At 42.9% G+C, this 23,765-nt stretch overlaps 1 protein-coding gene across 1 annotated transcript; it reads left to right on the top strand.

The window, feature by feature from the left end:
• Positions 1-8,934: 8,934 nt before the first annotated feature.
• On the top strand, positions 8,935-13,001 carry KPRP (keratinocyte proline rich protein). Its single transcript, XM_003259270.2, has 3 exons — positions 8,935-8,969; positions 10,470-10,737; positions 10,777-13,001. The coding sequence occupies exons 2-3, from the start codon at positions 10,498-10,500 to the stop codon at positions 12,274-12,276; spliced, it is 1,740 nt and encodes a 579-aa protein (XP_003259318.1). The 5' UTR covers positions 8,935-8,969; positions 10,470-10,497; the 3' UTR covers positions 12,277-13,001.
• The last annotated feature ends 10,764 nt before the right edge of the window (positions 13,002-23,765 follow it).

Genomic DNA, 23,765 nt, shown 5'->3' with positions numbered 1-23,765 from the left:
ATTCTCCTGCCTCAGCCTCCTGAGTAGCTGGGATTACAGGCATGTACCACCATGCCCAGCTAATTTTGTATTTTTGGTAGAGACAGGGCTTCTCCATGTTGGTCAGGCTGTTCCTAAACTCCTGATCTCAGGTGATACACCCGCCTCAGCCTCCCAAAGTGCTGGGATTACAGGCATAAAAGTCACCTTTTTTCTAGCACCTTATGCCTGCTGAAGTCATTCCTATTATCTATCAAATAACCAATTATTGTCATTGTCCTCTGGGGCTTATCACTGATTTTATTATGTCATTCAGCAAACATTTAATGCGCACTTTTGGGAAGCCAGCTTTCTTCTGGGCACAGTCTTTTGCCATCAAGAGGTTCATTATCTAGTGTAGAAAACAGACACAACAGCATAGAAATGCAATACCAGTAGGTCCCACAATATTGGCAGGAGTTTGGCATACAATGGGAATGGGGTGAGTGAGGAGACAGTGTTCTTAACAAAGGAAAGAATTTTGAGAAATGGAAGTGAATGAAGCACCAACCTACACTGGGAGCAATTTTGAGGAGTTAGATGTAGGTTAAGGCTTCTAAGTAACCAAAGACTTCTTGGCATTTGGTGTATCCTTGCCAATAATTGAGCCCCCTTTGTTGTTTTCTAGATCACTGGATATTGATAACCCAGCAATACTGCTAACATTCTTTGAGACTCAACATGTGATTAAGCAAGGCTCTCCATTCACCAAATGTGATGATGGTCTGAGAGTTTCCTATGATTTCAACAAGTGGTTGATTTAGCTTCACATTAGGTTTAAAATATTATTGTTTAAGTAAAATGAACATTGTAAGATAGTGAGCTGTATAGAAACTTAAATTATCTGTATAAGCAGGAATACAACTTGCCTACCCTCATTTTTATCCTGCCAATGAAACGTACATATATTTCCTTTAATTGAACTGAGACAACATCAAATTTGCAAAATGTGAAGAAGGGTTGAAGTAGATACGTAGTCCTATTTCCCTTGCTTCTCTACATTCTCTGGTTATGCACTCCGAGCTCCAGCCTCTCCTTCTCTCTCCCTATGCATCTATTTGGTGTTCTCTATCACTATCCTTATTGTGCTTTCTCTTCAATCTTTTAATGCCCCTGTTAAAGGTGCTGCAGACAGCATTGGGAAACTCTTCTCTCTGCTTAGTATTAATTTTATTCTTCTTTATTTTATTTATTTGTTTTTTGTTTTATTTTCCTTTTTTTTGTTGGTTTTGAGACAGAGTCTAATTTTGTCACCCAGGCTGAAATGCCATGGTGTGATCACAGCTCACTGAAGACTTGAGCTCCTAGGCTCAAGCGATTCTCCCACCTCAGCCTCTCAAGTAGCCAGGACTACAGGCGTGCATCACTGCACTTGGCTAATGTTTTTATTTTTTGTAGAGAAGGAGGTCTCCCAATATTGCCCAGGCTGTTCTTGAAGTCCCACGCTCAAGCAATCCCCCCGCCTTGGCCTCCCAAAATGCTGGGATTACAGGCACAAGTAACCATGGCTAGTCAACTTTGTTCTTCCTGATACAGCTCTTGGGTGTTCTTGTCTCTTAATCTACTTAACAGTCAAATGATGAAAACCTGTGATACTATTTTTCACCTTTACCCTACTTGACACATAGGTACTATGCAGTTTAGATATGTGTCTGATCTACCAGAGCTGGGCTTAAGGAGGAAAGCTCAATAGCACTCAGGTACAACCCTGATTTCTTGAATGCTTGAAGGTAGAAGTCACAAGGCACTAAGCATTCATGCTGAAATATTGGAAGATACCTCAGATGACAAATACCACCTTCATGTCGGGGATGAGTCCCAGGACATATATGTCTATTACAGTGATGAGAGGGAGACTAAAATGGAAAGATGAAATTATACAAGGGAAAAGATTCTTCTTGAATCTGTTGAAAACACTTATCTTTGGAGCAGACGGCAAGTATGGATGTCCTAGCTCTCAGGATCAAGATATCATTAAATCCCTTCAAATGAAAATCCAGGGTCTCAAAGGTTCATAACTCCTGAAAATAATCTCATAGTTAATAAAACATTGAGTGCATCTCTGTATCTGTAACTCAAGATAACTTCACCTCACTGTATGTCTACTTTCAGAGGCCTCTCTCACCAGATGATTTGGCTATAAATCCTGGTTCTGCTGTTTCCAAGCTTGTTATCTACAACAAATTACTTCATCTTTGAGACTTTGTTCTCTCATTTTTTATAAATAATGATAATGATAAGTACCCTGCAGGGTTGTTTGACAAATTAAGAGTTAACATAATTCAACTCCCTAGTTAAATGACAGTAATAGAGCAAGTCCTCAGTGAATTATCTCCAGATTTATATGTGCTTTCCAAGTTGCCTCCATCTTTTTGTTGATTAACGTATCCTGCTATTCCTGTGCCTAACGATCTCTTTCATGTGATCTGCCCATTCCTAATTTGCTCCACTTGCACGTCTGTATTTATTTAAATTTGTAACTTCATCTTCATCTTTTGCCTTGTATGCCATTGTTTCTAAGTGTATGTTAATAATTTTATGGATATCTTTATATTCAGCTCTCTTCTGATAGTTCATACCAATTTTATAAATCACTACATACTTATCATTTATTCCTAGATTTATATTATTATATTTCTAGCCACATGTATTTCAACCTATATTAATTATTTCTAAATACCTCCATTTATCTAAATAGCCTCAATATCTTTCCCTAAAATTAATGACTTCTCTCTGGAGATAGTCTCTGCCTATGTACTCTATGTATGTACTCTACTAAAGTACATCCTTTTATCTACAGTTATGTGTATAATATATATTGTATATAGCAATATACAATATATCATCCATATATATCATCATTGATCCTTTTGCTACCATTGTGGTTTTTATTATGACCTTTACATATTATCATGTATTTGTTTTTTGTATTTCAATAGATAACAAAATGAATCAATCCATAAAATGCAACATAAGATATACATATGCTAGGCTTATACGCATATAAGCATGTATAAGGGTATGTGTATATTTGTAAAAATGAAAATGAAATGCTTAATCAACAAGGTAAAATGAGCACTAAGCATTAGCACAACACCTCTTTTGGGATACAAATATTTACATACCAAAACTTATTTTCACTGAGGAATGTACAGGTGGTGTAGAAGACAGGAATGTAAATAATCACAAAACACATGATAACTTCAATGAGGGGTGTGTCTGAATTGCTGCTGGAACTCAGAGTTGAGTCATGGCTTAGGGGACAGGGAACACTGCAAAGGAAGTGATATTGTAGTTGTCTCGGATGATGAACAATAGTTCCACATGTGGGTAGGAGATGAAAGGGCATTTCAGGCAGAAGAAAAAGCATTTGGAAAGATCTGACATAGTGAAATATCAAGGCATGCATAGAGAATGAAAGCCACTATGCATGCCACCTTTGATGCTTTCTGGAGTGGTAGGTGGGTCGGGGGCTAGTGATGATGAGAGGACATAAAGCTGGAAGGGGAGACCTGAGGCAGCTTATGAAAGGATTTGTATGTCTTGCTTAGGAGTTTGAACATTTTCCACTAGACAATGGGAAGCAAAGGGAATAACATAATCAGCTTTGTTTTTAATTTTATTTAATTTTTAGGATGATCACTCTTGTGGCTATTTGTAAGTTAAATGAAAGAAGAAAAGACTGACTCAGAAAAAAACAGTTAAGAGATCATTGCACCATGTAGGAAGTCATGAAGACCTGAGATGCAGCAGGGGCAGAGGGGGGAAGAGTAGGGGTGTATTTGAAAGCAAGTACAAAGCAGAATGAATAGTGTGGTGACTGTATGTTAAGTTAAGGTGGAACCAGCATCCAGGGTGAATGAAAAATGGTGTGAATGGATCATTGTCAGAAACTGGACCTTGGAAAAAGAAAATGTGTAGGAGGAGATGAAAACTTATTTTTGTCCACATTGAGTTGGTTGAGCCAAAATCGAAACACCTATAAATATATAAATAATCACAGAGATTAAAAGGCCACACTGATGCCTAGCTAAAGAAATTATTTAGTTTGAATAGATCACCAAATTAGAATGCCCTTTGAAAGAGTTCTAAACTTCACTGGAGAAAAAGAGAATATGCCATATTTAACCCTGGCTTTAGACAATCTCATTACTTGTTCCAGTTATTTAAGCAATGACAACTTTTTAATTCTAGAGCCTTACACACAAGAGAAGGAAGGATTTCAGGAGTCAAATCATTTGCTTCTAGCTTAACAATCAGTCTCTAAAATATTGTTGAAAACTCTAAGAGCTAACCTCATTGTCATCTCTAAGACTTAACTTTCCAAGTCTTTCTACTCCCACCCCATCCTTCATTTCTTTTCATAAGATGCAAGAAACAAAAAGTAACAAGGGTTGCGGTACTCTGATCTCTAGATGAGACAATACCAAGTCATTCTCTGGTGATTAACGATACATGAACCAAGCCTAATTTTATACCCTTCCTTCCACTCATCTATCTATCTATCTATCCATCAACAGGCTTATATGTCAGGATACAGAGATACAAAGATGAATAAGACAGAGATTATCCCTTCAAAAAGTGCATATTCTATCAAGAGATGAGTGAGAGAGACATAGCCATTAGGATTCAATAATTTGTATTCTCTTGAGGCCAGCTGATCTATGCTCTCAATTTTCATTGTTCACTGCTTTCCTGACCACCCTCTTAGTGAACATAGTCCCAGGGCTATTCAAGTTCACAGCACCTTGGCCAAAGTGTGTGATCAGAAAAATCACTGTGGAAGTGGAAAGAGTCTTGATCTGGGACTTGGGCTACCTGAAATCTAGTCCCTTCATGGCAGCCATTAGCTTCAGGTCCCTAGATAGGTTCCTCTCTCTGAGATTTATAGTCTTCATCTGTAGAATGACAAGGTGGGACGAGATAATTCCTGGGGGGTTTTGTTGCCGTGACATTCTGAATATCTATGATCCTACTCAAGTTTTAAATGGTATCTGGAGACCCCTCTGGAATGAGTGATGGGATCCAGAACTAGGAATCCAAAATAATGTTGAGTTGGGCAGACATCCCCCTGGGACAGATTCCATGCACATAGTTGGCATATGTACTGTGAGTTACAAAGCACCTTCATACCCATTATCTGATTGTTTCTTTGTGAGAACCTGGTAAAGTCAGTATTATCACTTTTATCCTCATATGAGGAAAATAAAGTCCAGACAGCTAAGTGGCTAATTAAGTTTTTTTTAACTGTGAGGTGTCAGATTTATTTATTATATTTTTAAATTTTTTATTTCCATAGGTTTTTGGGAAATGGGAAGTATTTGATTACATGGGTAAGTTCTTTAGTGATGATTTGTGAGATTTTGGTGCACCCATCACCCAAGCAGTACACATTGAACCCAAATTGTAGTCTTTTATCCCTCACCCCCTTCCCATCCTTTCCCCCGAGTCCCCAAAGTCCATTGTATCATTCTTATGCCTTTGCATCATCATACCTTAGCTTCCACTTATGGGTGAGAACATATGATGTTCGGTTTTACATTCCTGAGTTACTTCACCTAGAATAATAGTCCCCAATTCCCTCCAGGTTGCTGCTAATGCCATTAGTTCATTCCTTTTTATGGCTGAGTAGTATTCCATCATATACATATACTACAGTGTCTTTATCCACTTGTTGATGGATGGGCATTTGGGTTGGTTTCATATTTTTTCAGTTGCGAATTGAGCTGCTATAAACAGGCATGAGCAAGTATCTTGTTCGTATAATGACTTCTTTTCCTCTGGGTAGACACCCAACAATGGGATTACTGGATCAAATGGTAGTTCTACTTTTAATTCTTTAAGGAACCTCCACACTGTTTCCCACAGTGGCCGTACTAGTTTACATTCCGACCAGGAGTGTAGAAGTGTTCCCTTTTAACCGCATCCATGCCAACATCCATTTTTTTTGTTTGTTTGTTTTTTATGGCCATTCTTGCAGGAGTAAGGTGGTATCACATCGTGGTTTTGTGGTCATTTCCCTGGTCATTAGTGATGTTGAGCATTTTTTCATGTTTGCTGGCCATTTGTATGTCTTCTTTTGAGAACTATCTATTCATGTCCTCAGCCAAGTTTTTGATGGGATTGTTTGTTTGTTTCTTGCTAATTTGTTTGAGTTCCTTATAGATTCTGGATATTAGGCCTTCGTCGGATATATAAATTGTGAAGATTTTCTCCCACTCTGCGGGTTGTCTGTTTACTCTGCTGAAGTGGCTAATTAAGTTTTAAGTATTTTAGATTAGTTTTCTCATTTAATTAGCACAATAACTCTATGGCCATAAGCCACATGCACAGCTGGGTCATGGGTGCCTGCTCCCTCTCCATCCTGAGCTGAGCAAGTGGATGGCTGCACAGCAGGTGCTCAGCCAGTGCTGCAGAGCAGTGTTTGAAGGCAGCACCAGGCAGGTAGTGCTGTGGAGTAGCCCTTAAAGGCAGCACAGGGCAGGGCAGAAGTAATAAATGAGCATTCTGTGAGCCACACAGAGTCAAGATGGACAGCTCTTTATGTTTTGCCTTCATAATATCGTCATTAATCATTAGCATTTAAAAATAGGGAGATTTTATTTAAGATTCCAGAAATTCAGCTTTTCTTCTAAAATCAATAAATTTAGCATAGTTGAACATACCTTCCATCATCCTTACTAGCAGCTGCCCACCTTTAATAGGGCATTGCTATAGTTTGGGTGTTTATCCCTTCCAGACCTCATGTTGATATTTGATTCCCAGTGTGAAGATTTTGTCCCACTCTGTAGGAGGAAATATTTTCTAATTCCTTCTCTTCTCCTGCTGTTATCTCCCCTCTTCTTCCTCCTCCTCCTCCTTTCCATTTTAGAAGTAGATAATGAATCTGAGGCTCATGGAAACTAAGTAGCTTTCATACCATTAGTAAGTTACTAGAGCTCAGATTCAACCCAAAATATGTCTAAATCTAAAGTCTCCACTCACAAGCTTGGTCAGAATATTTTAAGATTCTGTTGAAAGGGGTTGAAGGGTGATATAAACAAGTGAAATAATCCAGGTGGAAGGATTATTTCACTTTTAATTTTACCAAAGGAAAATAAAAGCACAAGTAAAATAACATAAGGGAACTTACACTGAATTACATCGTAGATATAGAAAACAATAATGGAGAATTATAGAACGGCAAAATATTTACCTGTCTTAGTCTAAATGTGTCACTATAAAGGAGTACGTGAAGCCGGATAATTTAGAGAAAAAAAAAGAGGCTTATTGGGCTCACATTTCTGTAGGCTGAACAAGAAGCATGGCATCAGCATCTGCTTCTAATGAGGGACTCAGGCTACCTCCACTCATGGTAGAAAGTGAAGGGTAGCAGGCTGTGCAGACATCACATGAAGAGAGAGGAAGCAGGAGAGGAGCGAGGGAGGTGCCAGGCTCTTTTTAACAACCAGCTCTTGCAGGAACAAATAGAGCGAGACCTTAACCCCCACCCCTACCAGAGAGGGCATTAATCTATTCATGAGGGATCCTCCCCCATAACCCAAACATCTCCTATTAGGCTCCATCTCCAACACTGGGGGTCAAATTTCAGCATGAGGTTTGGAAGGGATAAACACCCAAACTATAGCAATGCCCTATCTAAGGTGGGCAGCTGCTAATCAGGATGATGGAAGGTATGTTCAACTATGCTAGATCTTTTTATTTTAGAAGAAAATCTGAATTTCTGGAATATTAAATAAAATCTCCCTATTTTTAAATACTAATGATTAATGACAGTATACTGAGGGAAAACATAAAGAGTTGTCCATCTTGACTCTGTGTGGCTCACAGAGTGCCAGATTATTATTTCTGCCCTGCATTGTGCTGCCTTTAAGGGCTACTCCACAGCACTACCTGCCTGGTGCTACCTTCAAATACTGCTCTGCAGCACTCACTGCGCACCTGCTGTGCAGCCATCCACTTGCTCAGCTCAGGATGGAGAGGCAGCAGGCACCCATGACTCAGCAGTGTCTGTGGCTTATGGCCAGCATTTACCCTGAGTGGATTTGGGATATTTTAAACATCATTCTTGGATGGATATTTTTTTATTATACTTTAAGTTTTAGGGTACATGTGCGCAATGGGCAGCTTTGTTACATATGTATACATGTGCCATGTTGGTGTGCTGCACCCACTAACTCGTCATTTAGCATTAGGTATATCTGCTAATGCTATCCCTCCCCTATCCCCTCACCCCACAACCGTCCCCGGTGTGTGATGTTCCCCTTCCTGTGTCCATTTGTTCTCATTGTTCAATTCCCACCTATGAGTGAGAACATGCAGTGTTTGGTTTTTTGCCTTAATCCTCACAACAATCAGGAAAGAAGATTTAATTATCTCTATTTTGCAGAAGACTAATTCGATACTCAGGTTGGCTGTAAAGGTTGCATAGCTATAAGTACATGGCCTGGGATGTTAGACTCACCTCTGGCCCCATGGGCTCATCCTTCTATAGAGTTGCCTCTATCTTTGAAGTAAGTTAAATTACTTCAAGTTAGAAAACATTTCGTCTTTTATATCACTCTGGTAAGAATCTGAAGCAAAGTGGAAGTTGGCAGATACAATCATCTTTTAGGAGAGAAGATACCTTTGCCACTCCTCACCTCCTGACCATCAGGTCTTCTAGGGATGGAGAAGAAACTGTTAGGGCAATGAAGGAGGAAGAAAATAAGAATCTGCTCTTCATAGTCCTGAGGCTTCAACACTAAGACAAGACACTCCCACACTGTGTAGGTGACGGCAAGGGCAGGCACACAGGGAGGGAACCGGCTGCTGGAATGCCAGCCCGGGTGATGCGCCAGGAAGATGCCAACCAGCTGTCTCATGGCCCAAGCCAGACCCAGAATCCTTTATATAAAGACAGCCCTCTTCCCAGATGCCTCAGTCTGAAGGACTGCTTGCCTGTGAGGAGGGTGAGTCTAGGAACTGGATCCTGGGATTGGGGTGGGTGTGATGTTCAGGGAGAGCCCAGGTTTACAGTGGCGAGGCACAAAGAAGGGAGAAGCTAGGAACCAGGGAGGGTGAGGGGTGCATTAACCTGAGGAGAAAAGTCTGGTGAGCTTTTAGGAGACAGAAGCATAGCTATAGAGTTTATGAGATGAGCTAGGGCTGTGAAGCCAGTGTATTTGCCTTTGATAACCCTGATCTTATCCTCAGGTACCATTTTCCCTCATGATCTTTCTGGAAAAGCCACATTAGCAATTTACACCTTATAAGCAAAGTTGTGTGTGGAAGGGTTACCTTCCCCAGGGAAATAGATATGTAGGTATTCTCTATAAATTGAAAATAGAAGGTTTGAACCCTCATCAGGAGCATTTGGGGAGCTTATTGAAAGGCGGTTTGTTGGATGAGCCTGTTGTCAAATGATCTTGTTTAGCTGGTCAGTGGGCTGCCTGCACATAAACATGGGGATCTGGCACAAGCAGACAAGTGAGGCTGCCCTGTACTCTCCCTGGCTAAGCATGGTGTCAGGGTGTATGGCTGCAGCCCTCACGTTATGTTTGCAATGCCCCAGCTGCGTAGATCTTTAAGTATGGCAGAATGTCCGTTTTCTGATTAAAAACCTCGGACTTTCTGGCTTACTCCATCTTAGGTAACTCCACCTTGCCTCTAAGAAGAACTGGGGAAAAACATTTCTGAGGCCTGCAGACTGTCACACTTCAGGTGATTAGCAACAGCAACCTGACTGGGCAAGTTGCCATGGTGGTCAGAGTCTTTCCAAGGCTGGTGTGTTTTGCATGGGCACGCTTTGCACGTGTCATGTTTAAATGAATTTATTTCAAAACATTGTGTCATGTTTAAATGAATTTATTTCAAAACATTGTGTCATGTTTAAATGAATTTATCTAAAAGCATTGAATATAGAGAGACAAACATTTAATGTTGGGTTTGAGCCGCCCGCTTTCCAGTGAATGCTTTGACATTATGTGAATGCAGATGGTGCTGAGTGCTTATTCTCATATGTATGTTCTTACATGTTTGCACATTTATGTGTACTGCCAGTGCACATGTGTGAGTAAATCCAAGCTCCTGTGGGAATGGAGTTTCCACTTTGGGCTATAGCCTTGGGAGCAAGTTGTTATCTCTACTTCCTGTAGGGCTGCTCAGACCACATTGGATGTGAGAAAGTGTGGAGACGAAAGGAGAATCCTTTTGTCATCAGTGCCCTCTTTTCTGGGCATTGGTAGGTCCACCCTCAGAGAGATCCTGGACATCTGCAACCCTGGATGTGCCCTTTGACAGACCCAGGGCAGGTCTAACAGATTAATCCTGGGTCCAACTAAGTCAGGACACTTAGGTGAAAGTTGAGGGTGGAGGAGGAAAAGCTAGAGAAGATGCAGGGTGTCTTCCTCTAGGTCCCGGTACCCCCCCTCCAACTCTCACCCTCCTGACCCTGGTCTCTCTGCCCTCAGGTCACTCTTGACTGGCTGCATCAGGACCATGTGTGACCAGCAGCAGATCCAGTGCTGCCTGCCGCTCCAACAGTGCTGCGTCAAGGGTCCCTCCTTCTGCTCCTCTCACTCCCCCTTTGCCCAGAGCCAAGTGGTGGTTCAAGCCCCTTGTGAGATGCAAATTGTGGAGTGCCCTGCATCATGCCCAGTTCAAGTTTGCCAGGTGACAGACCAGGCTCCATGCCAGTCTCAGACCACACAGGTGAAGTGCCAGTCTGAGACCAAGCAGGTGAAGGGCCAGGCTCCATGTCAGTCTAAGACTACCAAGGTGAAGGGCCAGGCTCCATGTCAGTCTAAGACCACCCTGGTGAAGGGCCAGGCTGCATCCCAATCTCAAACTTCCTCTGTTCAAAGCCAGGCTCCATGCCAATCTGAGGTGTCCTACGTGCAGTGCGAAGCCTCACAACCTGTTCAGACTTGCTTCGTAGAATGTGCTCCAGTTTGTTATACAGAAACTTGTTATGTAGAATGCCCAGTCCAGAACTATGTACCCTGTCCAGCTCCTCAGCCTGTCCAGATATATGGAGGGCGTCCTGCAGTGTTCCAGACTCAGGGAAGATTCTCCACCCAGTGCCAGTATCAAGGCTCCTACAGCAATCGTGGCCCCCAGTTTCAGTCAAGGGCTACCTACAACAACTACACCCCCCAGTTCCAGTCGAGGCCTTCCTACAGCAGCTGTCTCCCTCAGTATCGGTCCCGGGCTTCATTTAGCCCCTGTGTGCCCCAGTGCCAGACCCAGGGCTCCTATGGGAGCTTCACTGAACAGCACCGCTCTCGGAGCACCAGCAGATGCCTTCCTCCTCCTCGGCGGCTGCAGCTTTTCCCCCGCAGCTGTTCCCCACCAAGACGTTTTGAGCCCTGCTCCAGCAGCTACCTGCCACTAAGACCTTCTGAAGGTTTCCCTAACTACTGCACCCCACCCCGCCGCTCCGAACCCATATATAACAGTCGCTGTCCTCGCCGCCCCATTTCAAGCTGCTCTCAGAGACGTGGCCCCAAGTGCCGAATCGAGATTTCCTCCCCGTGCTGCCCCAGGCAGGTTCCCCCACAGAGGTGTCCTGTTGAGATTCCTCCCATCAGACGCCGCTCCCAGAGCTGCGGCCCGCAGCCCTCCTGGGGCGCCTCCTGCCCCGAGCTGAGGCCACACGTAGAGCCACGTCCGCTCCCAAGCTTCTGTCCACCACGGCGTCTTGACCAGTGTCCAGAGTCACCACTGCAGCGATGTCCACCTCCTGCTCCACGTCCACGTCTGCGCCCAGAACCATGCATAAGTCTAGAACCACGCCCGCGTCCTCTACCACGACAACTTTCAGAACCTTGTTTGTATCCAGAACCACTTCCAGCACCACGTCCAACACCGCGGCCAGTTCCCCTTCCTCGCCCAGCGCAGTGTGAGATTCCAGAGCCACGTCCACGCCTGCAGCCCTGTGAGCACCCAGAGCCTCGTCCACGACCAGAGCCAATTCCCCTGCCAGCGCCCTGCCCAAGCCCAAAGCCCTGCAGGGAGCCTTGGCGCAGCCCCAGCCCATGCTGGGGCCCAAATCCAGTTCCATACCCAGGAGACCTAGGCTGTCATGAGTCTAGTCCACACCGCCTAGACACCGAAGCTCCCTACTGTGGCCCATCCAATTATAACCAGGGGCAAGAGAGTGGTACTGGCTGTGGGCCTGGTGATGTGTTTCCAGAGCGGAGGGGTCAGGATGGCCATGGAGACCAAGGCAATGCCTTTGCTGGAGTGAAAGGGGAAGCAAAGAGTGCTTATTTTTAAAGGAAATGTGACTGAGACAACCCTCTCTCCTGCTCTGAAAATGTTGTTCCTCCTATTCCACAATTTCCAGTGCGCTTTTGTTTGAATCTCTCCAAAGATATTCAGAGACTCTCTATTACGAAGGTGGTGTCCAAACTCCTTTGCCTATCATCCAAAGATCCACACCTGGGTCTCAGATGCCTCTCCAGCCTCACATGTCACTCCTTGCCTGTACACATCCTCAGCTCTAGCCAGACCAGTCTGGCCACTGGGCACAGCTTGGGTGTTCCCCAAGCCATACTTTAGATGTCCCTGCCTCCAAGCCTCTGCTCACTCTTCCCCACTCTGCCTAGACCACTTCTCTCCTCCTCCCCAGCTTCTGAAGTCCAACCCATTTTTCAGTGCCTCTCCCTTGGAGCCTTCTTTGCTTGTTCCCACTCACAAGAACCTGTGCCGACTTCCTAGAACTCACTGCATCCTCCGCACTACTTAGTAACTGCCTGGTGACATCTCTTGAATTGTTATTTCACTTTGCAGGCATGTCTTCCTTATCTGCCCAACTAGGTTGTAAACTCCCAACTGAGTGGAGTCAGAGAATCTCTAAATCTCAGTGTCTATCCTGGGGCTGGCTGTTGCTTAGCAAGGCTTGTGGGTTGGCAGCTTGAACCGTGTTCTGTCCTGATGCTCAACTGCAGGAACTGAGGTGAAAGGAGGCCACGTGACAATAAAGATCATGATGTACTCACTGCCTAAGTCCTGAGTCATTCCTGCTTTTATTCCTTGATTTGCTGAGATGAGGTTTTTATTGTTGCTATTTTAAATTGTGATAGTAAAATACACATAACATAAAATTTACCATCTTCACCATAGTTAAGCATTCAGTTCAATGGTATTAAGTACATTCACATTGTTGTGCTACCAGCACCACCATCTGTCCACAGAACTCATCTTGCTGAATTAAATCTTCATCCATTAAATAATATCTCCTCATTCCTTGCTCCTTCTAGCCCCTAGCAACCACCATTTCTGTCTCTATCAATTTGACGATTCTAGGCAGCTCATATAAGTATAAAAAGGCATTATTTGTCCTTTTATGACTGGCTTACTCCACTTAGCATAATGTTCTCAAGGTCTATCCAAGTTGTAGCATGTGCCATAATTTCCTTCCTCTTCAAGGCTGACTAATATTCCATTGCATGTACATACTACATTTTGTTTATTTGTTCATCAGTGGATGGATGGGCAGTTAGGTTGCTTTCACCTTTTTTCTTGTAGCAAATAGTGTTGCAATGAACATGGGTATACAAATACTTCTGTGAATCCCTAATTTCAATTCTTATGGATAGATATCTGGAATTGGGATCACTGGATCGTAGGTAATTTTATTTTTAATTTTTTGAGGAACTGCCATACTATCTTTCACAGTGACTACATCATTTTACATTCCCACCAACAGGGTACAAGTCCTAATTTCTCCACATCCTTGTCAACATGTGTTATTTTCTGTTCATTGTCTTGTTTTGGTAATAGCCACCCTGATGGATACGACATAGTATGAATTTTCATTTTAATTTATTACCTTTCTTCTTTAGTTTATTGTACCCATGGTGTGAGCTTTTTAAGCCTAGACCAAGTGGGTTGTCTTGTGAGTTTTCAATCTTCCCTCAGTGTCCTTGGCCCCAGATGGAAAGGATGAAGAAAAAGACAAGGGGATGAGGGAACAGGGAGAATAACTCTGCCCCCTGGTTTAGGAGTAAAGGACTTCAGGCCTGGATTTGATTAACTGGGTTTTGCCCAGCTCTAGGGCCACAGTCACAGCCCTGTTGCCTCTGGAACCAGAGGAAGGGAAGAATGAAGCACCTGGAGGCTCTCTGGGGATACTCCTCTTCTTTCAGAACTAGGTCGGGCATGGTGGCTCACACCTGTAATCCCAGCACTTTGGGAGGCCGAGGAGGGCTGATTACCTGAGGTCAATAGTTCGAGTCCAGCCTGACCAACATGGCGAAATCCCGTCTCTCTACTAAAAACACAAAAATTATTCGGGCGTGGTGACGTGCACCTGTAATCCCAGCTACTCGGGAGGTTGAGGCAAGAGAATTGCTTGAACCCAGGAAGCAGAGGTTGCAGTGAGCCGAGGTCATGCCACTGCTCTCCAGCCTGGGCAACAAGCAAGACTCCAACTCAAAAAAAAAAAAAAAAAGAACTAAATTATTTACTTTTCTTTCTGTTTTCTTTTATGGATGCATTTGAGCCTAACTCTGCATTCCTCAGTTGCTCCCAGATTCCATTAGGCATGGGTGGTCTTGGCAGCATGAAGGTAAAGACTGGAGGGGAAGAAGAGACAGCAGTGACTCTCCTCTCAGTCCTTGCAGGTGAGAAGAATGCTGGGTGGGGATGTGGCTCTGGAGGATGAGGGTGCTGGAGGACAGGACCTCCCTCAGGGAGAGAGAATGAAAAAGCTCCACTTAGGAGGACAACGGAGGGCAGCTCTGGCCCGGGCCTCTGAAGGTCTGATCCATTGCCCTGCTCCTCACAGTCCATGCCCAAGAGGACCTCATAGCTACAGAGCCATAGTTGGGAAACAGATCCAGGGCCTGGCTCTGAGTATGTGTCTCCCTTGCCCAAGGGATCTAGTTCTGCCAGGCTGATGGTGGAGACTTCAGAAACCAACTAGTAGAACCCTGTGTCATAGGAAGGAAAACTGAGGCCCTTCATGTGAAATCCATTCATTCATGTATTTATTGGGCCATATTTATTGCTTGTCTGCTAGGATGGTCCTGGTTAGAGAGACAGACATAACCTTGTTTACTGTCAGTGCATAACCTAGTATACTGGTCCTCAAAATACGGTACCTGAACCAGCAGCATCCGGCAACACCTAGGACCTTGTTAGCAATGCAAATGAAATGCATCACCCCAGACCTAATGATGTAAAGACTCTGAGAGCAAGGCCCAGCAAGCTGTCTTTTAACCAGCTCTCCTGGTGTTGCTGATGCCCAGGAATATTTGGTCATTACTGGTTTGGTGAAAGGCCATATGCAGATAGAATATTAATATACATATATAGTATGTGTATATCTGTGTGCGTGTATACAGACACATATCTACATATCTATCCATCCTCTAATTCCCATAATATTCAGTCAGGCAGGCATTATTATTTTGCCCTTTTGCAGAATTAAAAACCTAAGCACTCAGGGTTTAAGCACTTGCCCAAGCCATGCGGCCACTCATGACTCCCAGTCTGCACTCTTTTCTACCACACATGGAACCTTTGATCTTAGTCACAGTCCCTGCCTCTTCCAAAGATCTTTCCTGTTTTAACCCAATTATTTTCCCAACACAATCTTGGAGTTCTCTCAATCACTGAATGGGTTATTTCAGTTCCACATCTGTCTCCTCTTTTAAAATCCAAGCTACTCTAGAGTTGAATTTGCTGTGTGGCACATCCCCCAGGGGCTTGGCAGGGCCTGAATTTGGCCCCAAAGGGCATCTCTAGGTTTCCATCACCCAGGCCTCTGGGTGGGAGTGAGGAGGGCAGGGTAGGGAGAAGCTTGGAAGCTCTGGTTTGGGAAGGGATTCTTGTTAGATCCCTCCCATAGCCTCGAAAACACACTGCTAGACAAGGAACCCCTTGTCTGGGGATGCTTGGGGGCAGATCATTCACTCCTTCAAAATATTGAAGAAACACATAACTGGCTGTGAGAAAGTGGGGTTCACTTCTAAGAAGTCCTGACCTCCCCCAGGTCTGGGCAGCAGGTCCCCATCGAGGATCTCTATTGAATGAGTGATGCTCTGTAGTCTGCACCATCCCCTGGGAATAGACTCTGGTTCCCAGAATGATGATAGAATAGAGGGGTCTTTGGTTGGGCAAACCTGGAGCTGAGCCAAGAAACCCCCAATGGCTTGGTGTTCTCCACTGCCCAGGGCTATGCAGGAGCCAGCCCCCAGACCATTTCTACAGCCAGAGACAAACACCTCAGAGGAAAAAGGCACACAGTGGTGTGTGTCTGTTTTTCATGTTTCTTTTTGTGTGTCTGTCTCTGTGCCTAACTGTCTGCTTGAAAAGCTTGGAGCTTTTAAAATGCATTTGGCAACAGGGGCTGTGACCTCAGAAGTATGCTTTAGGATATCCTAAGTCCTTCAGCAATAGCCTTGATGATCCCTGTCATCTCTTCTACTCTCCACCATCCACCATTTCACTGATGACAGGCATCTTGGCCTTCTGACCTTTCCTTTTGTGTCAACCACTTGAACAAAACTTAAAATGTCTCCAGGACCAAAGCTGAAGACCCCAAAGAGCAAAAGAGACCATTTATAAGGCCCTTCAATGTACTCAAAAACCCACCAGAGAGGCTCCTCTTCAAATCCCACATGGATGTTAGGCAGCGCACAGGTTGTGTAGCTTCTGTACCAGAGTTTGGTGAACTGTTGCTCAGAAGTGCCCATGAATTGGCCAAGTCACAAAGTGTGAGGCAGTGATCAGTCCAGATATCCATACCTGACATCCATGCTGCCTCAGAACCGGGGCCTGGCTCCCAGAGAAGGGGAGAACATGAGAGAGATTGGGCCTGAAGATCATGCTTCTCACTTTGGAATCCTGCCTACATTCTTCTGCAGTTCTGTTTCTTTCTTCTCTTTCTAAGCTTTCCACTGTGGGATCTTCACTGTAGAATGAAAGATGTTCTCAGAGTTTCCTTCCAGACCAGGTGGGTTATCTAAAATTCCTTTTTGTTGAAGGCAGTATGCTAGAGTGAAATTATTTGGGGTACTCACTTAAAGACACAGAATCCCAGGATACATCCTAGAACTACTTAGCTTGAACTTCCAGAATGAAAATAGGGGACCTCTATTTGAGAATTATTCTGATCATTCAGAAGTGAAAACCATTTCTATAATGAATACCCAGGTGTGTAAGCTTACTCAATGCCTAGGAGGAGGGTTGAAAGTTGTACACATCTGGCCCCAGCATGAGTAGGACGTGGCAGTGGTGGTGGAGACAGAGCTGACTGTTTCTTGTAGGAGGTTTTATGTAATTGTCCATGTGGGGGCACAAATTATCTACCTCTTGGTCTAGAAGCACCTTAAGATGAAGGAATCTCTCTCTTTTTCACAGTTAAATCCCCAACTTCACTGCCACCCAAAACACCCAGAATGAGAAGATCTGGCATATGTTACAGACATATGAGAGATGGGGGTCTAGCCATAGTATATCTCTCCTCTACCCAGTCATTACCCGGACATTAAGAGAAAGAAATTCCACATCCCACAGTTTGTCCTACACATTATGACACCCTTTAATGCATCAACAAATACAACTGTTATGCATCAGAGAATAGCTCAGCTGTTCATATTAGAATCCATAGGTAGACAGCAGTAATGGGAATCATGAATTCTGGCATGGCATGAATGGATTCTAGAGGATCCACATGCCTATGCCTGAGACTAGTCAGGAAGACGGGGTGATGCCTGATGATCTACGTGCTTCTCATCACCAGAGACCATCCAGCTCATTCCTCCAAAAGATGGTGTTTCCTGTTCTGGAAGGCTAAGTTAGACCTATCTAGGGGCCTAGGAATAACCCAAGCTGTGCCAAATCTACCCATCACATCTTGTCGTAGGAACCCTGAGCTAGATCCACAACTTTCCTCTATTCTCTAGTGCATGCCCATCAGGGAGGGAGGAAACCACTTATGAACTTGTGTCAACACATCCATTCACTTGACAAATATTTATGGAGGCTCTGCTATCTTCCAGGAACTGGTATTGATGCTGGAGATACACTAGTGAGCAATGCAGACAATAATATGGTGAGAACTTCAATATGGGAGGCTCAGAGTACCATGGAAACCCACAAAAGGGGCAGTTTAGCAAGTCCAGGGCCTAAAGGAGGCAACTACAAGTCAGAGATTAGACAAATGAGTGGCAGTTAGCTGATGATGGAGGAGACAGGGAGCCTTCTGCCCTCTCAGAGATAACAGCAGGCATGCTATCAGCATCATTGACTTAGTGACAGACAGCCCGGTGAGGAGTAGGTCCTCATTAGTTAAATATCCTTCCTGGTTCCTAACACTATATGGAAGTTTTATGCTGGTCCCAGGACTCCATTCTCAGCCCTGTTGTAAGGAACTTTTTATCAGCACCTTGGGGAGAAACTTGAAAAGAAACTGGCCTAAATTTCAGGTTACTTCAAGTCATGAAGGAGAATTGAAGAGTAACATTCTGATTTAACATGGGCAAGAATAATGAATTTAATCTGACAAGATAAAATGTAATTAAGGTAAATATTAAGTTTTAATGTACATTAAAGATTAGCCACACTTGCAGAAGATGAGTGGGTATATGCACAATTGCACACGTGAAGAAATTTTGGTTGATTAGAATCTTAGTGTGGGCCAAGAGTGAGATTGTGCCAAATGGCAATGAACTCCTGTTCTGAATAGCTCTGTGTGATGGGGTCATTCTGCTTGGCACAGATATGGGAACACCTGAGCACTGTGGTCAGCTCAGGTCAAATGTGTGGGGCTGGAGGATAGTGATCTACTATGTGCCAGCCACCATCTGAGGTGGGAAATCATTCCTCATGCTCACAACTTGGAAAGGTGACATCATTCACTCCATTTTGCAGACATTAGAAGACACAAAATCTAGAGAGGTTAACTAGCTTATCTGGTCACACATCTAAGACCTGATAGTGATGGAATTCAAGCCTAGGCTAATCTTGCTCCAAAACTTGATCTACCTCCCTGTGGAAGGAAGAGTAACACTACGTTTTGAAAGGACTAGCATGCTTCCATCTTGCATTATTTATAGTGCTTGCATTTAGAAAAAGAATCAGCTTTTTTGGTAAAACAAAGAGCTCAGTTTCAATACATGGAAACTGTAAGAAGATTCTGGCTAGAAATAAAGAAAAAGTAGTAGTCAGAACTGTTTGGAAATGAAACATGTTGTTCATCCATGCATTTAACAAATATTTAGTCATTGTTAATTGAATATTTATTATGTGCCAGACAGTATTTTGGATGATTGGGATAGATCAGTGAACAAAACAAGATCCTTATTTTCAAGGAGTTTAAATTCTAGCAGAGAAAAACAAATAAACATTGGGCATATTTTAAAAAAATTATATAATAAATCAAAACATACAACTAATCTGGAAATAAGAACATATATAGCAAAGAAGACGACCTGGGCAAGCATCCTAGACAGTATAAAAAGGGGAGAAGTACTGAGCTAGATGTGTGGAAGAAGGGGCTGAGAAATACTCACTGGAGACACCTCCTGGATTTCTCACTGAACAAAACAAACCTCAGAAGAATGCTGATGAAATGCTGTGGAAATGACGGATTAATTAACTTATTGCTCAATCCAGATTTCACATTCAGGCCAGGTCAAGGAAGGGCACCTTTCAGTGACTAAGGACCCAATCCCAATTCGAGCCTAAATAGTATTTCTGATTGACTGCAAAGCCTCCCCTGTCTCGTATTTCCTCTCTCTCTGGTGAACTAAGGAGCCGTGCTGATGGCACACTGGCTGAGTGGCATCAATACACTGATGACTGTCTGTGATGGCTGCTGACCTTGCTGTGCTTAACCCCACCCTCACTCTGGCATCTGGACTTCCTTCCCCCAGATCTCATACTTCCTCTAGACTCAGTGTTTTGCTTAAGGCATTTTTCCAATTCGCCCCATCCATGTCCTCTCTGCTATTCCATATCCCACCACCGCTTCAATTCCTCCTCCTTGAAGCTTCCTGCCTGCCCCTGCTGACCACGAGCATCCCTACATGTGCGTCCCTGTGGCTCATTCAGTCTCTGCTCCTGCCTGGGCTTGAATAACCCTTGTGGCCCACCTCCTTCATCAAACAGGCCGTTCCCCAAGACAATCATCCCCCTTTTCTCCAGGTGAATATTTCACTGCCAAAAGCAAATATATTTTTAGTGTTTTATAGTATACTGAGTATTTTAAATAGCTTATCTCATTTAATCCTCAGTGTGATCCAGACAGGTGGACATATTTTCAGCCACATTTTATAGATGTGGGAACTGAGTGCCAGAAAAATTGCCTGAGTCAACACTTCTCAGCTAATGAGTGGTACAACTGGGCTCAAACCCTCCTCTCACATGCCCTGCATTCCAACCACAAAAGACCACCTGCCTCTCCTGCCCTCCACATACCTCCCTACTCCCTACCATCTCCATCTCTCTAAGCTATCTGAACCTCACCACCCCTTAAGCCTGTATCCTATCAGATGCCCTTAACAAACCTTTCCCAGACACCCTCCCTCAGAATCCCTCTCTCTTCCACCAGTCTTCCAAGACTAATTAATTGGTATCCTCTTTCTGGACAGGTAGTACCATTTATTGGCTTACTATGTATTTATCTTGCTTGTGATTTATTAATTTCTTGGCTCTATGGGTTAATAATTTTTAACACTTTTGGAAAATTTTTGACCATTATTTAAAAATATGTTGTTTCCTCCCCCATTCTATTTTTTTATTCTACTTTAAGTTTTAGGGTACATGTGCACAACATGCAGGTTTGTTACATATGTATACATGTGCCATGTTGGTGTGCTGCACCCATTAACTCGTCATTTAACGTTAGGTATATCTCCTAATGCTATCCCTCCCCACTCCCCCTACCCCACAACAGGCCCCAGTGTGTGAAGTTCCCCTTCCTGTGTCCATGTGTTCTCATTGTTCAATTCCCACCTATGAGTGAGAACATGCGGTGTTTGGTTTTTTGTCCTTGCGATAGTTTGCTGAGAATTATGGTTTCCAGCTTCATCCATGTCCCTACAAAGGACATGAACTCATCATTTTTTATGGCTGCATAGTATTCCATGGTGTATATGTGCCACATTTTCTTAATCCAGTCTATCGTTGTTGGACATTTGGGTTGGTTCCAACTCTTTGCTATTGTGAATAGTGCCGCAATAAACATACATGTGCATGTGTCTTTACAGCAGCATGATTTATAATCCTTTGGGTATATACCCAGTAATGGGATGGCTGGGTCAAATGGTATTTCTAGTTCTAGATCCTTGAGGAATTGCCACACAGTCCTCCACAATGGTTGAACTAGTTTACATTCCCACCAACAGGGTAAAAGCGTTCCTATTTCTCCATATCCTCTCCAGCACCTGTTGTTTCCTGACTTTTTAATGATGGCCATTCTAACTGGTGTGAGATGATATCTCATTGTGGTTTTGATTTGCATTTTACTGATGGCCAGTGATGATGAGCATATTTTCATGTGTTTTTTGGCTGCATAAATGTCTTCTTTTGAGAAGTGTCTGTTCATATCCTTTGCCCACTTTTTGATGGGGTTGTTTGTTTTTTTCTTGTAAATGTGTTTGAGTTCATTGTAGATTCTGGATATTAGCCCTTTGTCAGATGAGTAGGTTGCAAAAATTTTCTCCCATTCTGTAGGTTGCCTGTTCACTCTGATGGTAATTTCTTTTGCTGTGCAGAAGCTCTTTAGTTTAATTAGATCCCATTTGTCAATTTTGGCTTTTGTTGCCATTGCTTGTGGTGTTTTAGACATGAAATCCTTGCCCATGCCTATGTCCTGAATGGTATTGCCTAGGTTTTCTTCTAGGGTTTTTATGGTTTTAGGTCTAACATGTAAGTCTTTAATCCATATTGAATTAATTTTTGTATAAGGTGTAAGGAAGGGATCCAGTTTCAGCTTTCTACATATGGCTAGCCAGTTTTCCCAGCACCATTTATTAAATAGAGAATCCTTTCCCCATTGCTTGTTTTTGTCAGGTTTGTTAAAGATCAGATAGTTGTAGATATGTGGCATTATTTCTGAGGGCTCTGTTCTGTTCCATTGGTCTGTATCTCTGTTTTGGTACCAGTACCATGCTGTTTTGGTTACTGTAGCCTTGTAGTATTGTTTGAAGTCAGGTAGCGTGATGCTTCCAGCTTTGTTCTTTTGGCTTAGGATTGACTTGGCAATGTGGGCTCTTTTTTGGTTCCATATGAACTTTAAAGTAGATTTTTCCAATTCTGTGAAGAAAGTCATTGGTAGCTTGATGGGGATGGCATTGAATCTATAAATTACCTTGGGCAGTATGGCCATTTTCACGATATTGATTCTTCCTACCCATGAGCATGGAATATTCTTCCATTTGTTTGTGTCCTCTTTTATTTCATTGAGCAGTGGTTTGTAGTTCTCTTCCTGAAACTCTAAATACATGGGTGCTAGAATGTTTGATATTATTCAACTGGTCACTGTTCATCTGTTCATTTTTTAAAATATTTTTCCCTTTCTTCAGTTCAGTTTGAACAATTTCTTCAAGTTCACTGATCTGTTCTTCTGCAACTTATAATCTGCTAAAGCCATCCAATAATTTTTTGATGTTATATATGATTTTGACCACATTTATTTTTCAAATATTGGTTTTTCACTTTTAGATTTTGCATTTGGTTAGTTTTGAGCATGGGAAACTGGGAAATTAAACCCAGGAAATGTATATTGCAACAAAGCCAATAATTTCAAATTAAATATTGACTATGTCTATTCTTGTCTATATCAACTACACCACTCCAAGTCACAGTTCAAAGCCACCTCATTGGCTGTTCTCTTCTCTTCACCCTTCTCATCTTTATTTTACCTCATCCCTTCAGCTTTTCCTCAGGAAACTGCAAATTCTTTTATGCTATAATTTGGGGCAATATACATTCTTTAGTCTTCTTTTCTTATAACCACTCTGAATCTAACTTCAGAAAGCCCAATTCACTGAGGTATGTAGGAGGAAAAAAATGGCCTTTAGTTTTAATAAGAGCCACCTAACATAAAAGGCACCTGTGACTTTAAAAATTCCCAATGTCCATTAAAATCTCAGATTTGCCTCTATTTTTCTTTCTTTCTGTCTGTCTATCTATCTATCTATCTATATCTATCTCTATCTACCTATCCATCCATTTCCTGATTATAACCACATGCCGCATACTATTTCAGCTACTTCCCCTTTGCTATCTTAATTAATTTGTAAATCCTGCAGAAAAGATATTTCTCTTATTATCTTCATTTAAAACATCAGAAAGCCAATGGCCAAAAATATTGAGTACTTTGCCAGGATCTCCAAGGCCTCTTTTCTTAACTACTATGATGCACACACATGCGCCTATGCACATGGACAAACTCCAAAATGCAGGCATGTGGATTTTTAACCAAGCTATCTGGACTCAAAGGCCTAGATAGAAAATTAGTATCGAGGATAGAAGGGAAAAGTTGTTTTTGCAGAATTCATAAGTGTGACTACAAGACTGTGAAGAGAGCCATCTTCATAGGAAATAGGCTACTGAGGACTCTAGGAAACATGATGTCCATTTTCACCCACCACAAGCCCCCATTTCCACCAAGCTCTTTCCTAGCTGTGAGCAGCTCCCCTGAACACCAATGAAGGATGGTATGTGCAGAACTGCCAGTCACCACTCATCACAAGACCTAAGTGGGTGTCGGGAGGCAGGTCCTCTCATGCCCAGGCCCTGTCTCACTG

This window comes from Nomascus leucogenys, chromosome 12, assembly GCF_006542625.1.
Source record: "Nomascus leucogenys isolate Asia chromosome 12, Asia_NLE_v1, whole genome shotgun sequence".
NCBI lineage: Eukaryota > Metazoa > Chordata > Mammalia > Primates > Hylobatidae > Nomascus > Nomascus leucogenys.
The sequence above is the reverse complement of the archived record's forward strand: the minus strand, read 5'-3'. Positions and strand labels throughout refer to the sequence as shown.